Here is a 14,609-nt window from a genome sequence, read left to right on the forward strand (position 1 = left end):
TTGATGTTACTGGGAGGGTAGAATTTTCTTCTGATGTACCTGAGCTCGGCGCCATGAGAGAAGAAGCCAGGATGCTTTAAAGCTCTGATACCATGTAAGGATGAAGAAGAAAGGGTAGGTAAATGATCGTAGTCAAAGACTAAACAATCGTTGAGAGGTGAAGGCTAAACGATCGTTAAGGGAAAGGCTAGACGATCGTAGAGAGAAAAGCTAGACGATCGTGGTGAAGAAGGCTAAACGATCGTGGTCAAATACCTAGACGATCGTTGAAAAAAGAGTGAACAATAGGACAGGCGTCTACATGATAAGGGAAAGCGTGTAGATGATAGGTGGAAGACTGCACGATTAGGTTGATCGTGTAGGCGACAGAAAGTACACGATTGAAAGTAGATGATTGGGTTGAAGTGTACACGAAGGAGAGTACACGATAGGACTTAGACGATAGAGGAAAATTACTACACGGTTGGTAGAGAGTACAAACGACAGAAGAATTTGAGTAAGACGATTAGCCTTCACGACTGATGACAATTGTCGTGTAGGGATATTTATTTGCATAACAGTGCCACATGGCAAATGTTAATGGTTTACAATAACAATCATGAAAAAGAAATTACATATTAGTGGAACATGAAGCAGAGGAAGAAAATTACAGAAAAAAACTGAATGAAATCTGTTATATTCCTTCATTGATAATGCGCTCATTTATCAGATTCTTTCCAATGTTCTCCATTGTGAATTTACCATTGGATTGAGAGTTACATAATTTAACGTCTCAAATTCTAGGGTTTTGATTTAACTCTATGATTTAGCATTTTGTTTCTATACTGTAACCGAATTATCTGGGAAGGAAGGAGAAGTTCTTCTGAAATGGGCCGGAAACCCAACCTACAAATTGGACACTATGTTCATTCCCCTTGATGCTTCAAGCTGTTAGTTTCTACCCCACCTGTCTCCAGCCTGAATTTAATTTAGAAATGGAACTGTATTGTTTTGATTTTTCTTTTCTCTTAAGCTAGTTTTAGTATATGCATTTTATTTTCTTCATATTTTGATATGATTTTGTTCACTCTACATGGATTCTGCACAGGAAGGTTTGTACCAATGGAGCTCTTATCGTCGTTTATATGTCCAAGATCTTCTACATTTTTAATTACTGAACAAATATAGTCTTTCATTTCAGCTCGACATGGTATAGTTCCCGTCTGTTCAGTTGAGTTTCTTTCTGCATAGCAGTTCTTCACAATTAAAATGATTGCATGTTTGATTCTGGCTGTGGAAAATTTCGGGTACTATGGAGCATGGATACTTCTTTCATTCATTTGAAATCTGCATGCCATGTTTGCACACTGGATTAAAGAATGATTTATAAAAGCTAAAACATAGTGTGAACAAAGGGAGTAGGCACTCCTGCATTATTCCCATGCTAACTGTGCAGTATTAGATTTTTGGAGGACCACCATCATGATGCCTCATCAAAAACGGCATGTGGAAATATATATTTTGTAGTCGGATCAATGCACCTCAACCTTTGCTGGTCATAGAAAAACAGTTTGTTTTCTGTCAAAACAGCACGCTTAACACAACCTATAGTGTAAAAGACATTCATTCCACATCTAAACTAAATCGAGTGTAAGGGTCCGTACTCTCTCTTTCGCTATTTCCAGACATCATACTGGCCTGTTCCTATTCCTAAATTTGGCTTATCAATCATGGTGGAAGTTAAATATATAACGATTGAGTTATTAACTTGTATTGATGGTCCCATTACACCTTTCTATACTTGAGTTTATCGAATTGCATCAACGCAAGTTGTCATCGTGAGAAAACGTTTTTTTTTCCCCTTTATAAACTTTGTACTGGATCAAACTATCAAATGCTTCATCTGTTCTAGACTCTTGTGAGTAATGTGACTTTTACTTGAAATTGTAACTATCCCTCTGGCTTTTGTTCACAAGTGCGAAAGGTTTTAGCCTTCTGATAGGGCTATAGTAATAGACTGGATCTCATGCTAATGAAACTATCAAAGCTGTAAATGAGATTTTGTATGTTTCTTTTATACATGTACTTCTAATTGTCGACTATGTGATTGTAGCAACCATGCTAATAACTGTGTTCAAAGCTTTCTAGGGTCCCTTTGTTCTTGACTCTAGGGAGAGCATCTGACTTTGCTTTCACTTTAATGATAAAACTTTGGCTTTAGAAAAGCTGCACTCATGGCAGTTGGCACTTACCTTTCAAGCTCATTTTTGCTATGCTTTTACTTGCTCTGAATTTTCTTGTTCGCTAGAAGATGGAATTCATAGCCCAGTTGTTTCCACCTCTTTCTATGATCCTTTTACATTTAGAATTAACTGTGTACGTCTATAATATATCATGATGTTGATTTTTATTGTTATAGGGAAGGAGATCTTTTCATTATTATCAATAATTGCTTCTGTTTTCTTTTCTGTTCCCGGTGATGACATTCATCTTTAACCGCGAACTGCCCCCATGTCTGCAGCCTGTAGGTTTCTTGCTTTTCCTAGAAGGATTCTTTTCTTAGATATTGACACAATTCTGAAACAGTCCATAAGTGATTCATCAGCTGGTTTATCTTTTTTTCTTTTTAGTATAACAATAAAAGGGAATCGAATCTCTAACTTTTTAGAAGGAATGTCGAGGCAATTACTGTTACGCTAAGCTCGTTTTAGTATTCGGCAGCTAGTTTGTCATATTTTCTTTTATTTTGTTTCTCTGTCTGTGCTTCACAAGTGTTTGTATGTGCAGGTTAAGTATTGGTGGAAACTCATATGATGTATTCGAGTTTTACCTTATGGAGTACACATTTTATGGGACGCCACATAACTCATTCATTTGATGATCAAAGTTGATTTAACGTCAAGAATTATGCCCACATGTTCGTGAATTATTTATGATCGACGGCTATTGTGTTTTTCCTCCTTATCTCTTCCAGCATTCATTACAATCTGACTCGCCGTACTATGGCCGTTGGAACAGGTGAATTATTGAGCCCTTTGTAGTTTTGGGATATCTTACAAGTTACAATGGGAAATGGGAATGTTGATTGTTTTATTGTTCGTTGGGTTGAAAGTTTCTCTGCATTTATTATGGAGGTTTGTTTTAAATGTGGTGGTTCCTTTTAGGTCCTCAAAGTGATGTGTATGATGTAGTTCTTTGATACTTATATAGAGTTGGTTAAATATTCAATAGTTGCTTTTTTTGCTGTTGACTTACATAGTTATATACATAAATCCAGACTAAAAGGAGAGAAAGTGATTGAGTGAGGAAGAGAGCTAAATTAGCCGTTAGTTACAAATAAAGTTTCATATTGTTTAAGAAAATGAGAGATCCGTTTCATACAAGTGAAGATAATATTTTCATGATATGAAATAATTTTTGGATTCTAAAAGCTAAACTGTGAAATTTATGTCAAAAGTGGACAATATTATATTATTATAGAGGTGTGTTTAGGGTGTGTTATTTGTATTAAAAGCATAATTCTAATAAAATGTATTATTTTATTGTCTAGGGTTTATACCTTTCTTTATTTTGATCGTGCCAGTGTTTGATTTTTCTAATTGTTTATTTAGGCTTGTTGGGTAACTATTTCATTATTTAGTTTTTTGAAATTCAATCTATTTTCTCTCTCTTTTATCTTATCGTTTTGCATTTTCTTTAAGTATAAAAGTTGAATTCTTTATCAGATTTCAATCATATAAATAAATCATTAAAAATTACTTTTTTAATTCTTAAAATTTGGTTTGATATTTTAAAATATGGATAAAGAGTAGTTAATAAAATAAGAAACTTAGAGATAGGAGAATGTTAAAAGAGATTTAATTTAAAAATTAAAAAAAAAATTAACAAAAAGGGCTTTATTGTTTATTATCTATTTAATAATGACTTTGATATAGATAGATAGTCACTTGGGTTGTCCCTGTTGGTAGTGAAGTTGTTTGACTGGTCAATAGCGTGCGTGAGATGGAATCTCCATACTCTTTAGAATTATGCTAGAGTTTGCACTGCACTTGTATTTGGAAGTCGTGAAATTCAAGGGACGCAAATGCAATTAATGAGGTTTAAGAAGGATGTTTAAATCATATTATATACACTTTTTACTTTTGGATATATCATGGATTTTTCTTTTTTCCTTCTTATGGGACCACGACCTAATTATCACTTATGTTAAACCATGAGTACACTAAATAATTAAAATTATTCAACTAAGATAAATTTTAACTTTAGTCTCTCTTTTTTTTTTTCTTTTCATAAAACCCTTTTTACTTTTTTTATTTTTTTTTTAACACCCAGTGGAATGGTGGTGAGGGTGGAGATTTGATTTGTGGATGTCATATGTTTTAATTAGTTAACTATGTTTAAATTGATTATCCTCTTACGTATCTTGTGTATAAGTTTTTTTTACCGCATACTTTCTAAATATTATTTTTAACTCTCGGTGGTTGCACGATATGTTATATGAATTTATAAGAAACTAAATGCAAAAGTAAGGTTTTCCCCCTTAGATTATTTATGTTCAAAAAAGTAACTAACTACACGACATTTAACTTATCGTGTACCTTCAGTCAGCAGACGAAGTAAACACTTACACAGTTGTCTAGTAATTTGCATATTACAAGAGACATAAAACAATAAGCAAAAAAACAAAAACTAATTTTTGTAATAGTTGTCCAACTCTACGACTTTTTACTCTTTAAAAAAAACCTTCATACTTTTAGCACTTGAAAAATTCTTATAAATAGAAAATTTCTAAAAATATTTACACTTTATAGTAAAAAGTTCCAAAAGTATTTGTATTTTTTGAACTTTTTTCTATAAAGTGTAAATATTTTTTTATATTTAACAAGACTACCTCTTTGCACTTAATCTGGTCAAATTCAAATAGCTATAATCAATAGCAATTAAACGTCAAGGAAATCACCGACATGTGAAATTATTTAGAATGGTTGTTATTGAATAGTTGCCCTCGCAATTTTCTTATGGTTAAAAATATGGTTTTTCGAAGAAAAAAAATACACATTACCATTTGTTTAGGAATGCATACAAAGTTCCACCTTTGTCGAAAAAAAAGTTATCATAGGTATATTGAAGACAATTATCTCCATTTCAATTAATCTTTTTTAGATGGTTCCAAAAGTAGTCATATGGATTTATGTTTAAATGGACAAATATTGAATCATTGTAGAGATAGGTTGATGTTTTATTTGTCTTTATCATCTTTTATATATTTAATGAACATGAAAGTGACAATCACATGTAGGGAGAAGATTTTAATGTATCGAAATTCAAGCGAATTTTACTAGTTGAAATATCGTTGATAGGTAAACTTATGAATTTGGACATATTGATGCGTTTTACCTCTTTTGAAAGGTTGTAGTTGTCACTTGTCGACGTAGGGCCACTCATCCAATATAAAAATTTGATTCTGGACGATTACACAAATATCTATAAAATATAGGAAATTCCGATTCACCATCGATCCTAAATTTATTCACAAGCACTATATTTTTTTTTTTTTTAGTCAAGTGCATATGTTTTGACCTCTAATTTATCTGCCCAAGAGTAATACTTGGTTGTTAATTGAGTTGCATTCATTTTTTATTCGATTAAGCTAGTTATTAGTCAAGTATTTTCTCTCTCTCCGATATATTATATATTACCTCGTCACAATATTATTTGTGATAGGAATATTTGAACCTATAATTTACAATAGAATACTAATGAGGATTTCAATTTTAAAAAATAAATAAATAAATCAAGTACCTTATCATGTTTATAAAATAGAGAGACTATTCCTTTACTCCTATTATATCTACATAGAGTATCTTAACTTCTCACTTGTTCGCCCACCATAATTTATTGCATAAACCAAAGTCGAATCTATTGGGCTGTCAACAACTAGAGTGTAGGAAAAGCAACTGTAATATATGTGGTAAAAAGCTAGAGTGGGTAAGAAACTATTTGATCAAGCAATGATTTCTATTTCTTGGATTCCGAGCAAAGTGTGTACCAAATAGTTAAAATTATTTCGTTCCTTGTATTTTCTAAACTTATTTCATTTTAGTCCATGTATTTTTAGATTGTCTATTTAAATTTTTATCATTTTAATTTATTTTAGTATCTATATTTTTAAAATATCTATTTTATTTTCTATACTTTTAAAAAATTATTATTTTGATATCTTTATTTTCATTTCACTTTTAAATGACGAAAATAATCATTTTTTAAAAATACATAAGTAAAATGAACTAAAGATTTTTTTTTTTTTTACACAATAATACATTCAAAAGCCAAAAAGGTCTAAATGAATACGTCATGGGACAAAAATCAATACAGACGATTCTGAAAAAGGAGAATCGAGAATCAAAGACTCAAAAACCTTACGCACAGCGAAGTGCGCCGATTCATCTTGACCGTGGCGAACATGAGAAAGGGAGACCATCCTCATACCACAAGCCAAATCCTTATCTTTCTTAATGAAGGAAGAAACTTCAGAAATATTGGCATCAACATCGTTCAACTCATTAATCACCACGAGACAAGGAAATTCAACTAAAAAGTTTAAAATAGACTAAAATTAAAAGTACGTAGATTAAAATGAATATTATGAAAGATACAAAACCCAAATGAACTAAAACAAAGTGAAAGGTAACTACTTAAGTCATAAGTCTTTTAAAATACAGCTCCACAAAGACGAGAAGCAACCTCCCATTCCTCAAAGCATAAATATACAAAAAGTAAGGACCCACTTCCAGTAAATGCCATTACTTCACTTTGAAGGCCAAACAACCCACTCCCAACAGAACCCAGATCGCCAGATTTTTGGTTTGTTTGCCCAAAAACAAGTTCTTTCCTTTTCCTCTCTTCCCGTTTGAAATGTAAATCCAACCCTCCTTTAACAAAATTTCCGTCTCCCTCTTTCTATCGCCGATGAAAGACGATCTCGGTAGTGGACATTTTTAGCTGCTTGTTTCGGTCGACATGGGAAATTGTGTTATTGTTCGTAGAGACCAAAAATCTTGTTCTAATTTCAAGTGGTCGGTCGGTTCTGAGACGGTCGTCAATGTTGATCTTCCAACTGACTCCAATAAAGCCAACGTTTGGGAAAAGGAGATCGTCGGGAGGCTTTGTTCCAGTCCTCTCTCTTCACATCTAGCCTCTTCTCCACAATTCAGTTTGATTCCTGCCCCCATCTTTTTTTTTTAGAGAATTTTGTACGGTGATCATTCACAACTTCTTACGATTGATGATCCGTCCTTCAAAACAAATGAAATATAACCTTATGTTTTACGTCAAAGTATACTATGCCGTTTTATATAACACTAGAGATGATCATGTCTATCGTAATTTTAACGCGATGTTTGTCATGTTAACAATAGATATGATCATCCCTAGTGAACTTTGATGTAAGTATAATGTTAGATTTCATTTATTTGTGAGCATAGATCAATAATCATTTAAGAGTTGAGAATTGATATAATTTTTCTTTTTTTATAACCCATTTGATGGTCTTACTTGTCTGCCGCGCAGCTGTTTGATCACGATTCTACATTTAGAAAGATTTGGAAACCTTATAGTCTGTTTGAAAAAAAATCTATATTGATTTAAATTCTCAATTTTTTTGTAACCTCACCAATTCACCTTCGGTTATGTTCTGTCTAAAAAAATCTTTGTATCAATTAAATTTCTCAATTTTCATTAATTATTCAATTTAGACCTTTAAACTAAATTTTCTTTAAAAATTGTCTATACATTTATTTTAATCATCCGTTTTGTAAAACTGACATTTAAAAAGTCTACATATTTGATAATTGATGTAGGGATGATTTCCAAAGGTAATGAAAACGAAGGTCTAAATTGATTGACTTATGAAAATTTAAAAGTTTAATGGACTTAAATTAAAAGTTTGACACAATAGAATGAAATTTAGAGGAAGGAGTAAATTAATATATTTATGAAAGTTTAGATTTTAAATTGATACAATTTCATTAGCAAAATTTTCACATATAAAAAAAATTTTAAACTATTTACATAAATAGCAAAAAAATACCGATAGACATGGTTAGACTTCTATGAACGTCTATCATATAGTATCAATAATAGACTTTTATCCATTTCTATCACTCATAGACATTGATAGACTTCTATTGATCTCTATGAGTCTATATCAAAGAAAATTAAATTTTACTATTTTGTGTAAATAATTTCCATTATTTTTATATTTTTAAAAATCTCTTAGTTACTTAAGTGTTTTAATTGATTCAAGCCTCAAAGTTTAGAGGTATAAATTATATTTGCTCTAATCTTTATAAAATATATGTTGTGCTTATTAGTGTTAGTTGATTTTTAGACGAAACTTTATATTTAGTAAGAGGTAATAAAGCTCAAACTGACCATTGGTTTTAAAAAAAAAAAAAACCAACTCAAAATTGGGAAAGCACTATCATGAAAAGGCATGTTGAGACACACATTATGAAATATCATATAATTATATAAAGCAGAAGTGTTACTCATTTTAGTATCATTGGTTTCGAGATGAACATCGTATTTATTATCTAATAAAAGTGGTTCTATCGTATCATATTATAATTTTAACGTGTCTTTTTAAAATAGTTAAAAATTATTTTGATGTTGATAATCATTTCCAAACATTTTGCACTTGCTATTAGTCCTTCCCATTCAAATTTAGAGTTTAATTACATATTTTCAACATTTTCAACAGAACGCTTAACCATTTAGTTTTCGTGTCAATGCAGGTAAAGGCGATGAAATGTTCTTCGATTCACAGGCTTGGTTGGATTCCGATAACGATGATTTCTTCAGCGTTAATGGAGGTTAGAATTATAAACAATTCACAATTTTTTCATTTCTCAACTCGAACACTAATCAATTTTTAACCTTAGCGAATTTTAAGCTTGGATAAGTTCAATTCTTCTTCTCTAATTTTTTTTCTTTAATCTATGGTTTGCTTCATATGAGTGGATTATAAGAAACATAAGCAAATTTAAAAGATTAGTAAATATGTCCATTCTCTCCGCATTTCATTAGACTTAATGCTGGTCGAAGATGGTGAAATTTTAAAAATCTATTAAAAGATTGATTCGTTTAAATTGATTTAAGAAAAAAATAGTTTTCAAAAACATCATTTTTATTCAAACATTTTTTACAATTAAAAAATTGTTAAAAATACATTTCAAGGTGGGGAAAGTTGAAAACAAAAAGGTTAAATTAAAGTAAAAAACTGTAAGAGGAGTGAACAAAGTAGTGAAAATTGACCAAAGCTTAACAATGATAAAAAGGACTTGATATGTAGGAATTAATTCATTTTGAATGGTGTAACAAATTTTTCTGCATTATAGAAATTCATCGTCCTTATAGATTGATAAATTGAGATTGAAGGCTTAGATGTATTTATTTATAAACTAAAATACTAGGTTAATGAATAATTAAAAAAATGACAACTTATAGGAATTATTATGAATTTATTAAATTGTTACCTACAAATTTTGAAACTTCACAAATGAAATTTGATATTTAAATTCTAATTTTAGAAACCATTTAGTTTTTTATTTTAAAAAATTAAGCTAATAAACATCACTTCCAATCATCTATTAGTTTCAATATGTTCTCATTTACATTCTAGGAGTGTTTTTAAAATCAAAACTAAGATTTTTTTTTTAAAAAAAAAGACTTAGGTAAGAATTAGGGGTGTACAAATTGGGTTACCCTTTTTTGGACCAATCCAAAAATTTGGGTTGGTCAAATTGGTAACTCAAATAACCTAACATAGATCTCCCACCCAATCCAACCCAGATTGGATTGGATTGAGTTGTCCGGTTACTATTACTTTTTCTTCCTAATTTAAAATGCTTAAATTTATTAACAAAACATATCTAATAACTAAAATCTCCACCAAAGTAAATAAAGAATTCACAAATTCATCCCTTCTAAAAGAAATATATAATTTGTTTTTATTAATTTATATGTCAAGATGGATTAACCGGGTCAAAGTAAATTTTTTTTATTCAACCCTAAACCCAATCCAGAAAAATTAACCCAACTCAATCTAAAATATCAACTAAAAAATATTTTTATTAATAATATAATTTAGATGGGATAGTCTGAATTGTCGGGTCATTTGAACGCCTATTAATAATTCATGTGTTTATTTCGGGAATATGTAAATGATGATAGAAAAAAAAACAAAAAATTATGTATTAGAGCAAAAATTTTAAAAAAACAAAACAAACCAGTAACTGAACAGAGCAAGGGCTAAAATTTTCGAGTGGCTTGCCTCGTATACATGCAGATAATACACCGTCGTGCGGCAGCACTCCAGTATGGCGTCCCAATGCCGTAGAAGCACCGCCGGCTGATCCCTTACCGCCCAAAGAAACAAAGAAACTGCTATTCGAGCTGTTTCAGGAAAGCTTCAACAGAGATCATGGAAGATCAATTGCAAATACAACAAGTAATCGTCACAATATTGAGGTCGTAATTATGGAGGCCAATAATAAGAAGCCAATTTCTAGATCGGTGAATGAAAAATCGGCGCAGTCAACGACGCCGTGGTGTATTCCGGTTCCAAAATTGGCGCGGAGCCTCAGCCTTGGCGACAAAAAGAAGAGGCTGCTCAGCCCTTGCCACGGCGGTGGACGAGTGCACCAATGAGCCCAAGCCCATTGTTTTCCATGTATGAATCTGTATGTAAATTTCTAAATTGTGAATGCTTTTGAACTTCATAAAATTTGCTTCAATAATATTTATCTCTATCTTGGCGTTTTCTCGGGATCTCGGATGGATGATCCAAACTTAGAAAGAAAAAAAAAAAGAGAGAGATTTGCTGACCTTCTAAAAATGAGATTTTTTACTATTGATTGACGTCAAAATTGGATGAAATTACTAAAAAAAACAGTTTCATAGAATGGTCTTTTTTGTTCTCTTATTTTTGCTTTTGCACTCTAGCTCTTGTGCTCCCATGTCTCACTCTTACACACTCACTGTTTTGGTCTCGCCAGAGCTAGTGTGTGGTATCATTGAAATTGGTGGCACTAGAAGAAGAATGAGAGAAATAAAGGTAATTTTATAAAATTGCTTAAAGATAAGGTAAGCAAAAAATCAAAATTCTTAACTTTTAAAAAGTATTGCAAATATCATTTTGAGCCTTGAGAAATAGGTCTTTTAATCAATTTTCCTTTATTTCTGTTTCTATGTTTTTTTTTTTTTTTTTTGATCAAATTCACTGTGAAGAAATTTGTAATTCTTAATGAAGATATTGTAGTTCACGGTTAAAAAAAACGTTAAATGCTAAAATTGATCCCAGAAATTAAAAGTTAGTCCATATGGTTTGATCAAACCTCATAAATAGTTCTTATGGTTTGATAAAATTTTCATAAATAGTCGTATGAACTATTTATGAGAATTTTATCAAATCATAAGAATTAAATTCTAATTATAAATTATAGGGACTACATTCTAACTTTCTTCAAACCAAATTTACAATTTAATCCAAAAGAAAATGTCAAACTAAACATGTCAGGTTGTATCTTTGTAAGGCCCAACCCATTTAGTAGATTATTATTATTATTATTATTTAAAAGAAATATTTGTTATATTTCCGGTATTTGGAATGACACCATTTGAAGTCTTGTATGGCATAAAAGACAGAACTCCAATTTGTTGGGAAGAAGTTGGAGAAAAAAAGTTGTTGGGACCTAAGCTTGTTCAGATCACATCAGAAAAGGTGAAATTAATTAGGAAAAGATTGAAAGTGGCTCAGGATTGACAAGAAAAAGTTAGGCTAATAAGCGTGGAAAAGATCTAAACTTTATGGTAAGTTTTCCTCCGGTTGTCTCATTGAAAAGATGTGTTGAAGTTTGGTAGGAAAGAAAAGTTATCCATAATACATGATGCATTCCATATTTCTATGTTGCGTAAGTACGTGCCGGATCCAACGCATATGTTGGAATCTCAACTAGTGCAATTGAAGGAGGATCTAACCTATGTGGAAGAGTTGAATAAAATCCTGAATAAGAAAGAACTATTACGAAACAAAACCACTCCACTTGTTAAGGTTTCATGGGAAAATCATGCAAGTGTACAAAACAATTAAGAGTATTCAAATGATCCGACAACCCGAACAACTCGGACTACCCAACCCAAATTGTAAGGATTGAATTGGATTTGTTTTAATTTTGGGTTGGATTGGATTGATTTTTTATGGTTTTACGGGTCGGGTCGGATTGGGGTCGAGTTGGACTTTATTTAAGTTATTCGAATTGTCAACCAACCAATCCAAATTTTCGGGTTGGTCTAAAAAATTTCCCAACCTAGTCCATGTATACCCCTAGAAACAACTTGGAAGAGTAAAAATGAAATGTGAGCTCAATATACAGTTCTACTCTTGATTAAAATGGATGAATTTTGAGGACGAAATTCTCAAAATGAGGTAGTTTTGTGTAAGACCCAACCCATTTAGTGTATTATTATTATTTAAAAGAGAGGGGGAAAAAGGTTGGGGCGGTTGGGGGTGTGTGGTGTGAGGAGTAATCAACGACGGCTGAATGCTGGTTTTTCATTTTTTAACAACAAATGAATATGAGAGGGAGAGAAGTTGGAACCATCAAACAAGGGGGTTTGTTGAGAAGGGAAATTTCAGGGAAGGAAGTTGGATTTGTGAAGATAGCTCAACCATGACTTTCCCTTACAATAATTTGGTAAGTCGTGTTTTGAAAATTCCGTCGTTATTTGTTACTTTGCTTTTGGGTTAAATTGTTGTAGAGATTTGGGGAATAGTTGGAATATGCTAGAAGGAAGAAGTTGGGTGTTAGATATTTGTTTGGAAGAAGAAGAAGGAGAAGATGTGTGTTAATGGTGGAAGTTGTGGGTTTTGTTGAAGAAGGAAGAAAATCGGGGAGGAGGAAGATGAAGTTAAGGAGAGAGAATAAATTAATAAAATAAGGTGGAGTGAGAAAAGGGAAAGTTGGTACAAATGGTTCATTTTGGTATTGTTTGGATAATGGAAATATATATTATTTGAATGGAAATAATGACAAAACTTTAGGTGGACATGGAGAAATTTAAATTTTTCGAATTATTTTATGTGTGTTCTTACTTGTTGGATAATTAAATTAGATGGTAACTTATACGTTGGCTAATTAGTATTCCAAGGGTGCAGAGATTAGAACAGTTTATGACCCAAACGCATCTCATCTATAGTATTTGTGAGTGATTGTTTTTTAAGTTATTTTATATTATTAAAAAGTACTACATTTATAGTATTTGTGAAAACCATAGCTAAACACGACTCTAGAGAAGAGTTTTAAGTTCAGTGAACTTTTTGCTTTTGTTAAGAAGCTAGTGGATCATGTTATTTATGTTGAAATGTATTTTTCAAAATCGCTAGTTTTATGTACCCTTGATGATTACCCATGTGAATATGTTTCCATAATATATATAGAGAGAGGTCTTTGGGACCCACTCTAGGTTGCACATAAGTCGAGGACCGTGTGTTGGGGTGCTCAACCTTAATGGGCTATTGTGCGCACACGTGTGACTAGAGTTTTAACGCTGTTGTGCATTTGAGGACGCTCTATGTCTGATTATAGGATACAGGATTGGTGACAAGTTTTATGGACTTTTAATTGTCTTAAAAAGAGAGTTATTGTATTATGATCTTTGGAGCATTATTTGAATTGACATATGAGATTTTGAATATTTTATATTGATTCTCCGCTAAAACAATAATAATAAATGATGAATTTCGAAATATTACTTTCATATAACAAGTGAGCGCTATTCATTGAGCTTGTTAGCTCATTCTTTTTCTTTAATTTTTTCTACCAGGTAGCCATTGAGCTTCAACGAGCCTACTAGAAGCAGCTTGTCACTTGAGTCTGTGCATAATAACATTCTTGTATGTGTATTTTGTTGGGGTGATACTTTTATATATAAGATGGTTGCATGGACTAGTAGTTTGTAAAAATGTTTCGTAATGGAATGTTGGGCTGAGTAAAGTAGGTTCAGAATGTATGTGGTTGTAGATTGGTTTCAGGTTGTGAAGTTTTTTTTAACCTTTTTGGTATTTCCATATAGCATGTTCGTAAATATTTATCTTCTCCTACAAGTGTTTTAGCCATTTTTCAAAGTAAACTTGCTCAATTTTCAATTATTTAAGTTTTGTGAGATCTAATGTGATTAAAAGAGTTAGCAACATGTTAGGATTTATTGTCAAGCACGCCATGTCATTAGATGGTTAAAAGTGGTATGGGGCCGGGTGTGCCATTTTTAAATTATCAGAGTCTATCTCAAAGTTTCAATCACACCCCATAAAAAATTTGAAAATATTGAGAAAAAATCATGTATGAGGAATTGTAGTTGAACATCTAGGTGTGCTCCAAAAAAACAAGTGTATATCTTAATCTACATTCCAATAGACTTTATAAAGTATGAGAAAATACTATTTAGGAGACTGAGATGTAATAAGGATTATTGAGAATTAGAGTAGTGTTGGAATACGTGAAGAATCAAAGGTGGAATAAAAATAGAATCGTGAAACGTGAAACAATGGGAAAGAGGATTGGGTTAAAAGC

General features: G+C 31.7%; 1 protein-coding gene and 1 long non-coding RNA gene across 2 annotated transcripts; both read left to right on the forward strand.

The window, feature by feature from the left end:
* The first annotated feature begins 2,226 nt into the window (after positions 1 to 2,226).
* On the forward strand, positions 2,227 to 3,229 carry LOC150035306 (uncharacterized). Its single transcript, XR_016530970.1, has 2 exons — positions 2,227 to 2,355; positions 2,767 to 3,229. It is a non-coding gene; the product is annotated as an uncharacterized LOC150035306 (long non-coding RNA).
* A 3,434-nt stretch (positions 3,230 to 6,663) lies between these two features.
* Positions 6,664 to 10,801, forward strand: LOC120081155 (uncharacterized protein At3g27210-like). The gene is made up of 3 exons (XM_039035838.2): positions 6,664 to 7,192; positions 8,775 to 8,852; positions 10,328 to 10,801. Exons 1-3 carry the CDS (start codon positions 7,000 to 7,002, stop codon positions 10,687 to 10,689), a joined length of 633 nt encoding a protein of 210 aa, XP_038891766.1. The 5' UTR covers positions 6,664 to 6,999; the 3' UTR covers positions 10,690 to 10,801.
* Positions 10,802 to 14,609: the final 3,808 nt, after the last annotated feature.

Source organism: Benincasa hispida, chromosome 7 (assembly GCF_027475165.1).
Source record: "Benincasa hispida cultivar pf3 chromosome 7, pf3_genome.v1.1, whole genome shotgun sequence".
In the NCBI taxonomy this organism is placed as follows: domain Eukaryota; kingdom Viridiplantae; phylum Streptophyta; class Magnoliopsida; order Cucurbitales; family Cucurbitaceae; genus Benincasa; species Benincasa hispida.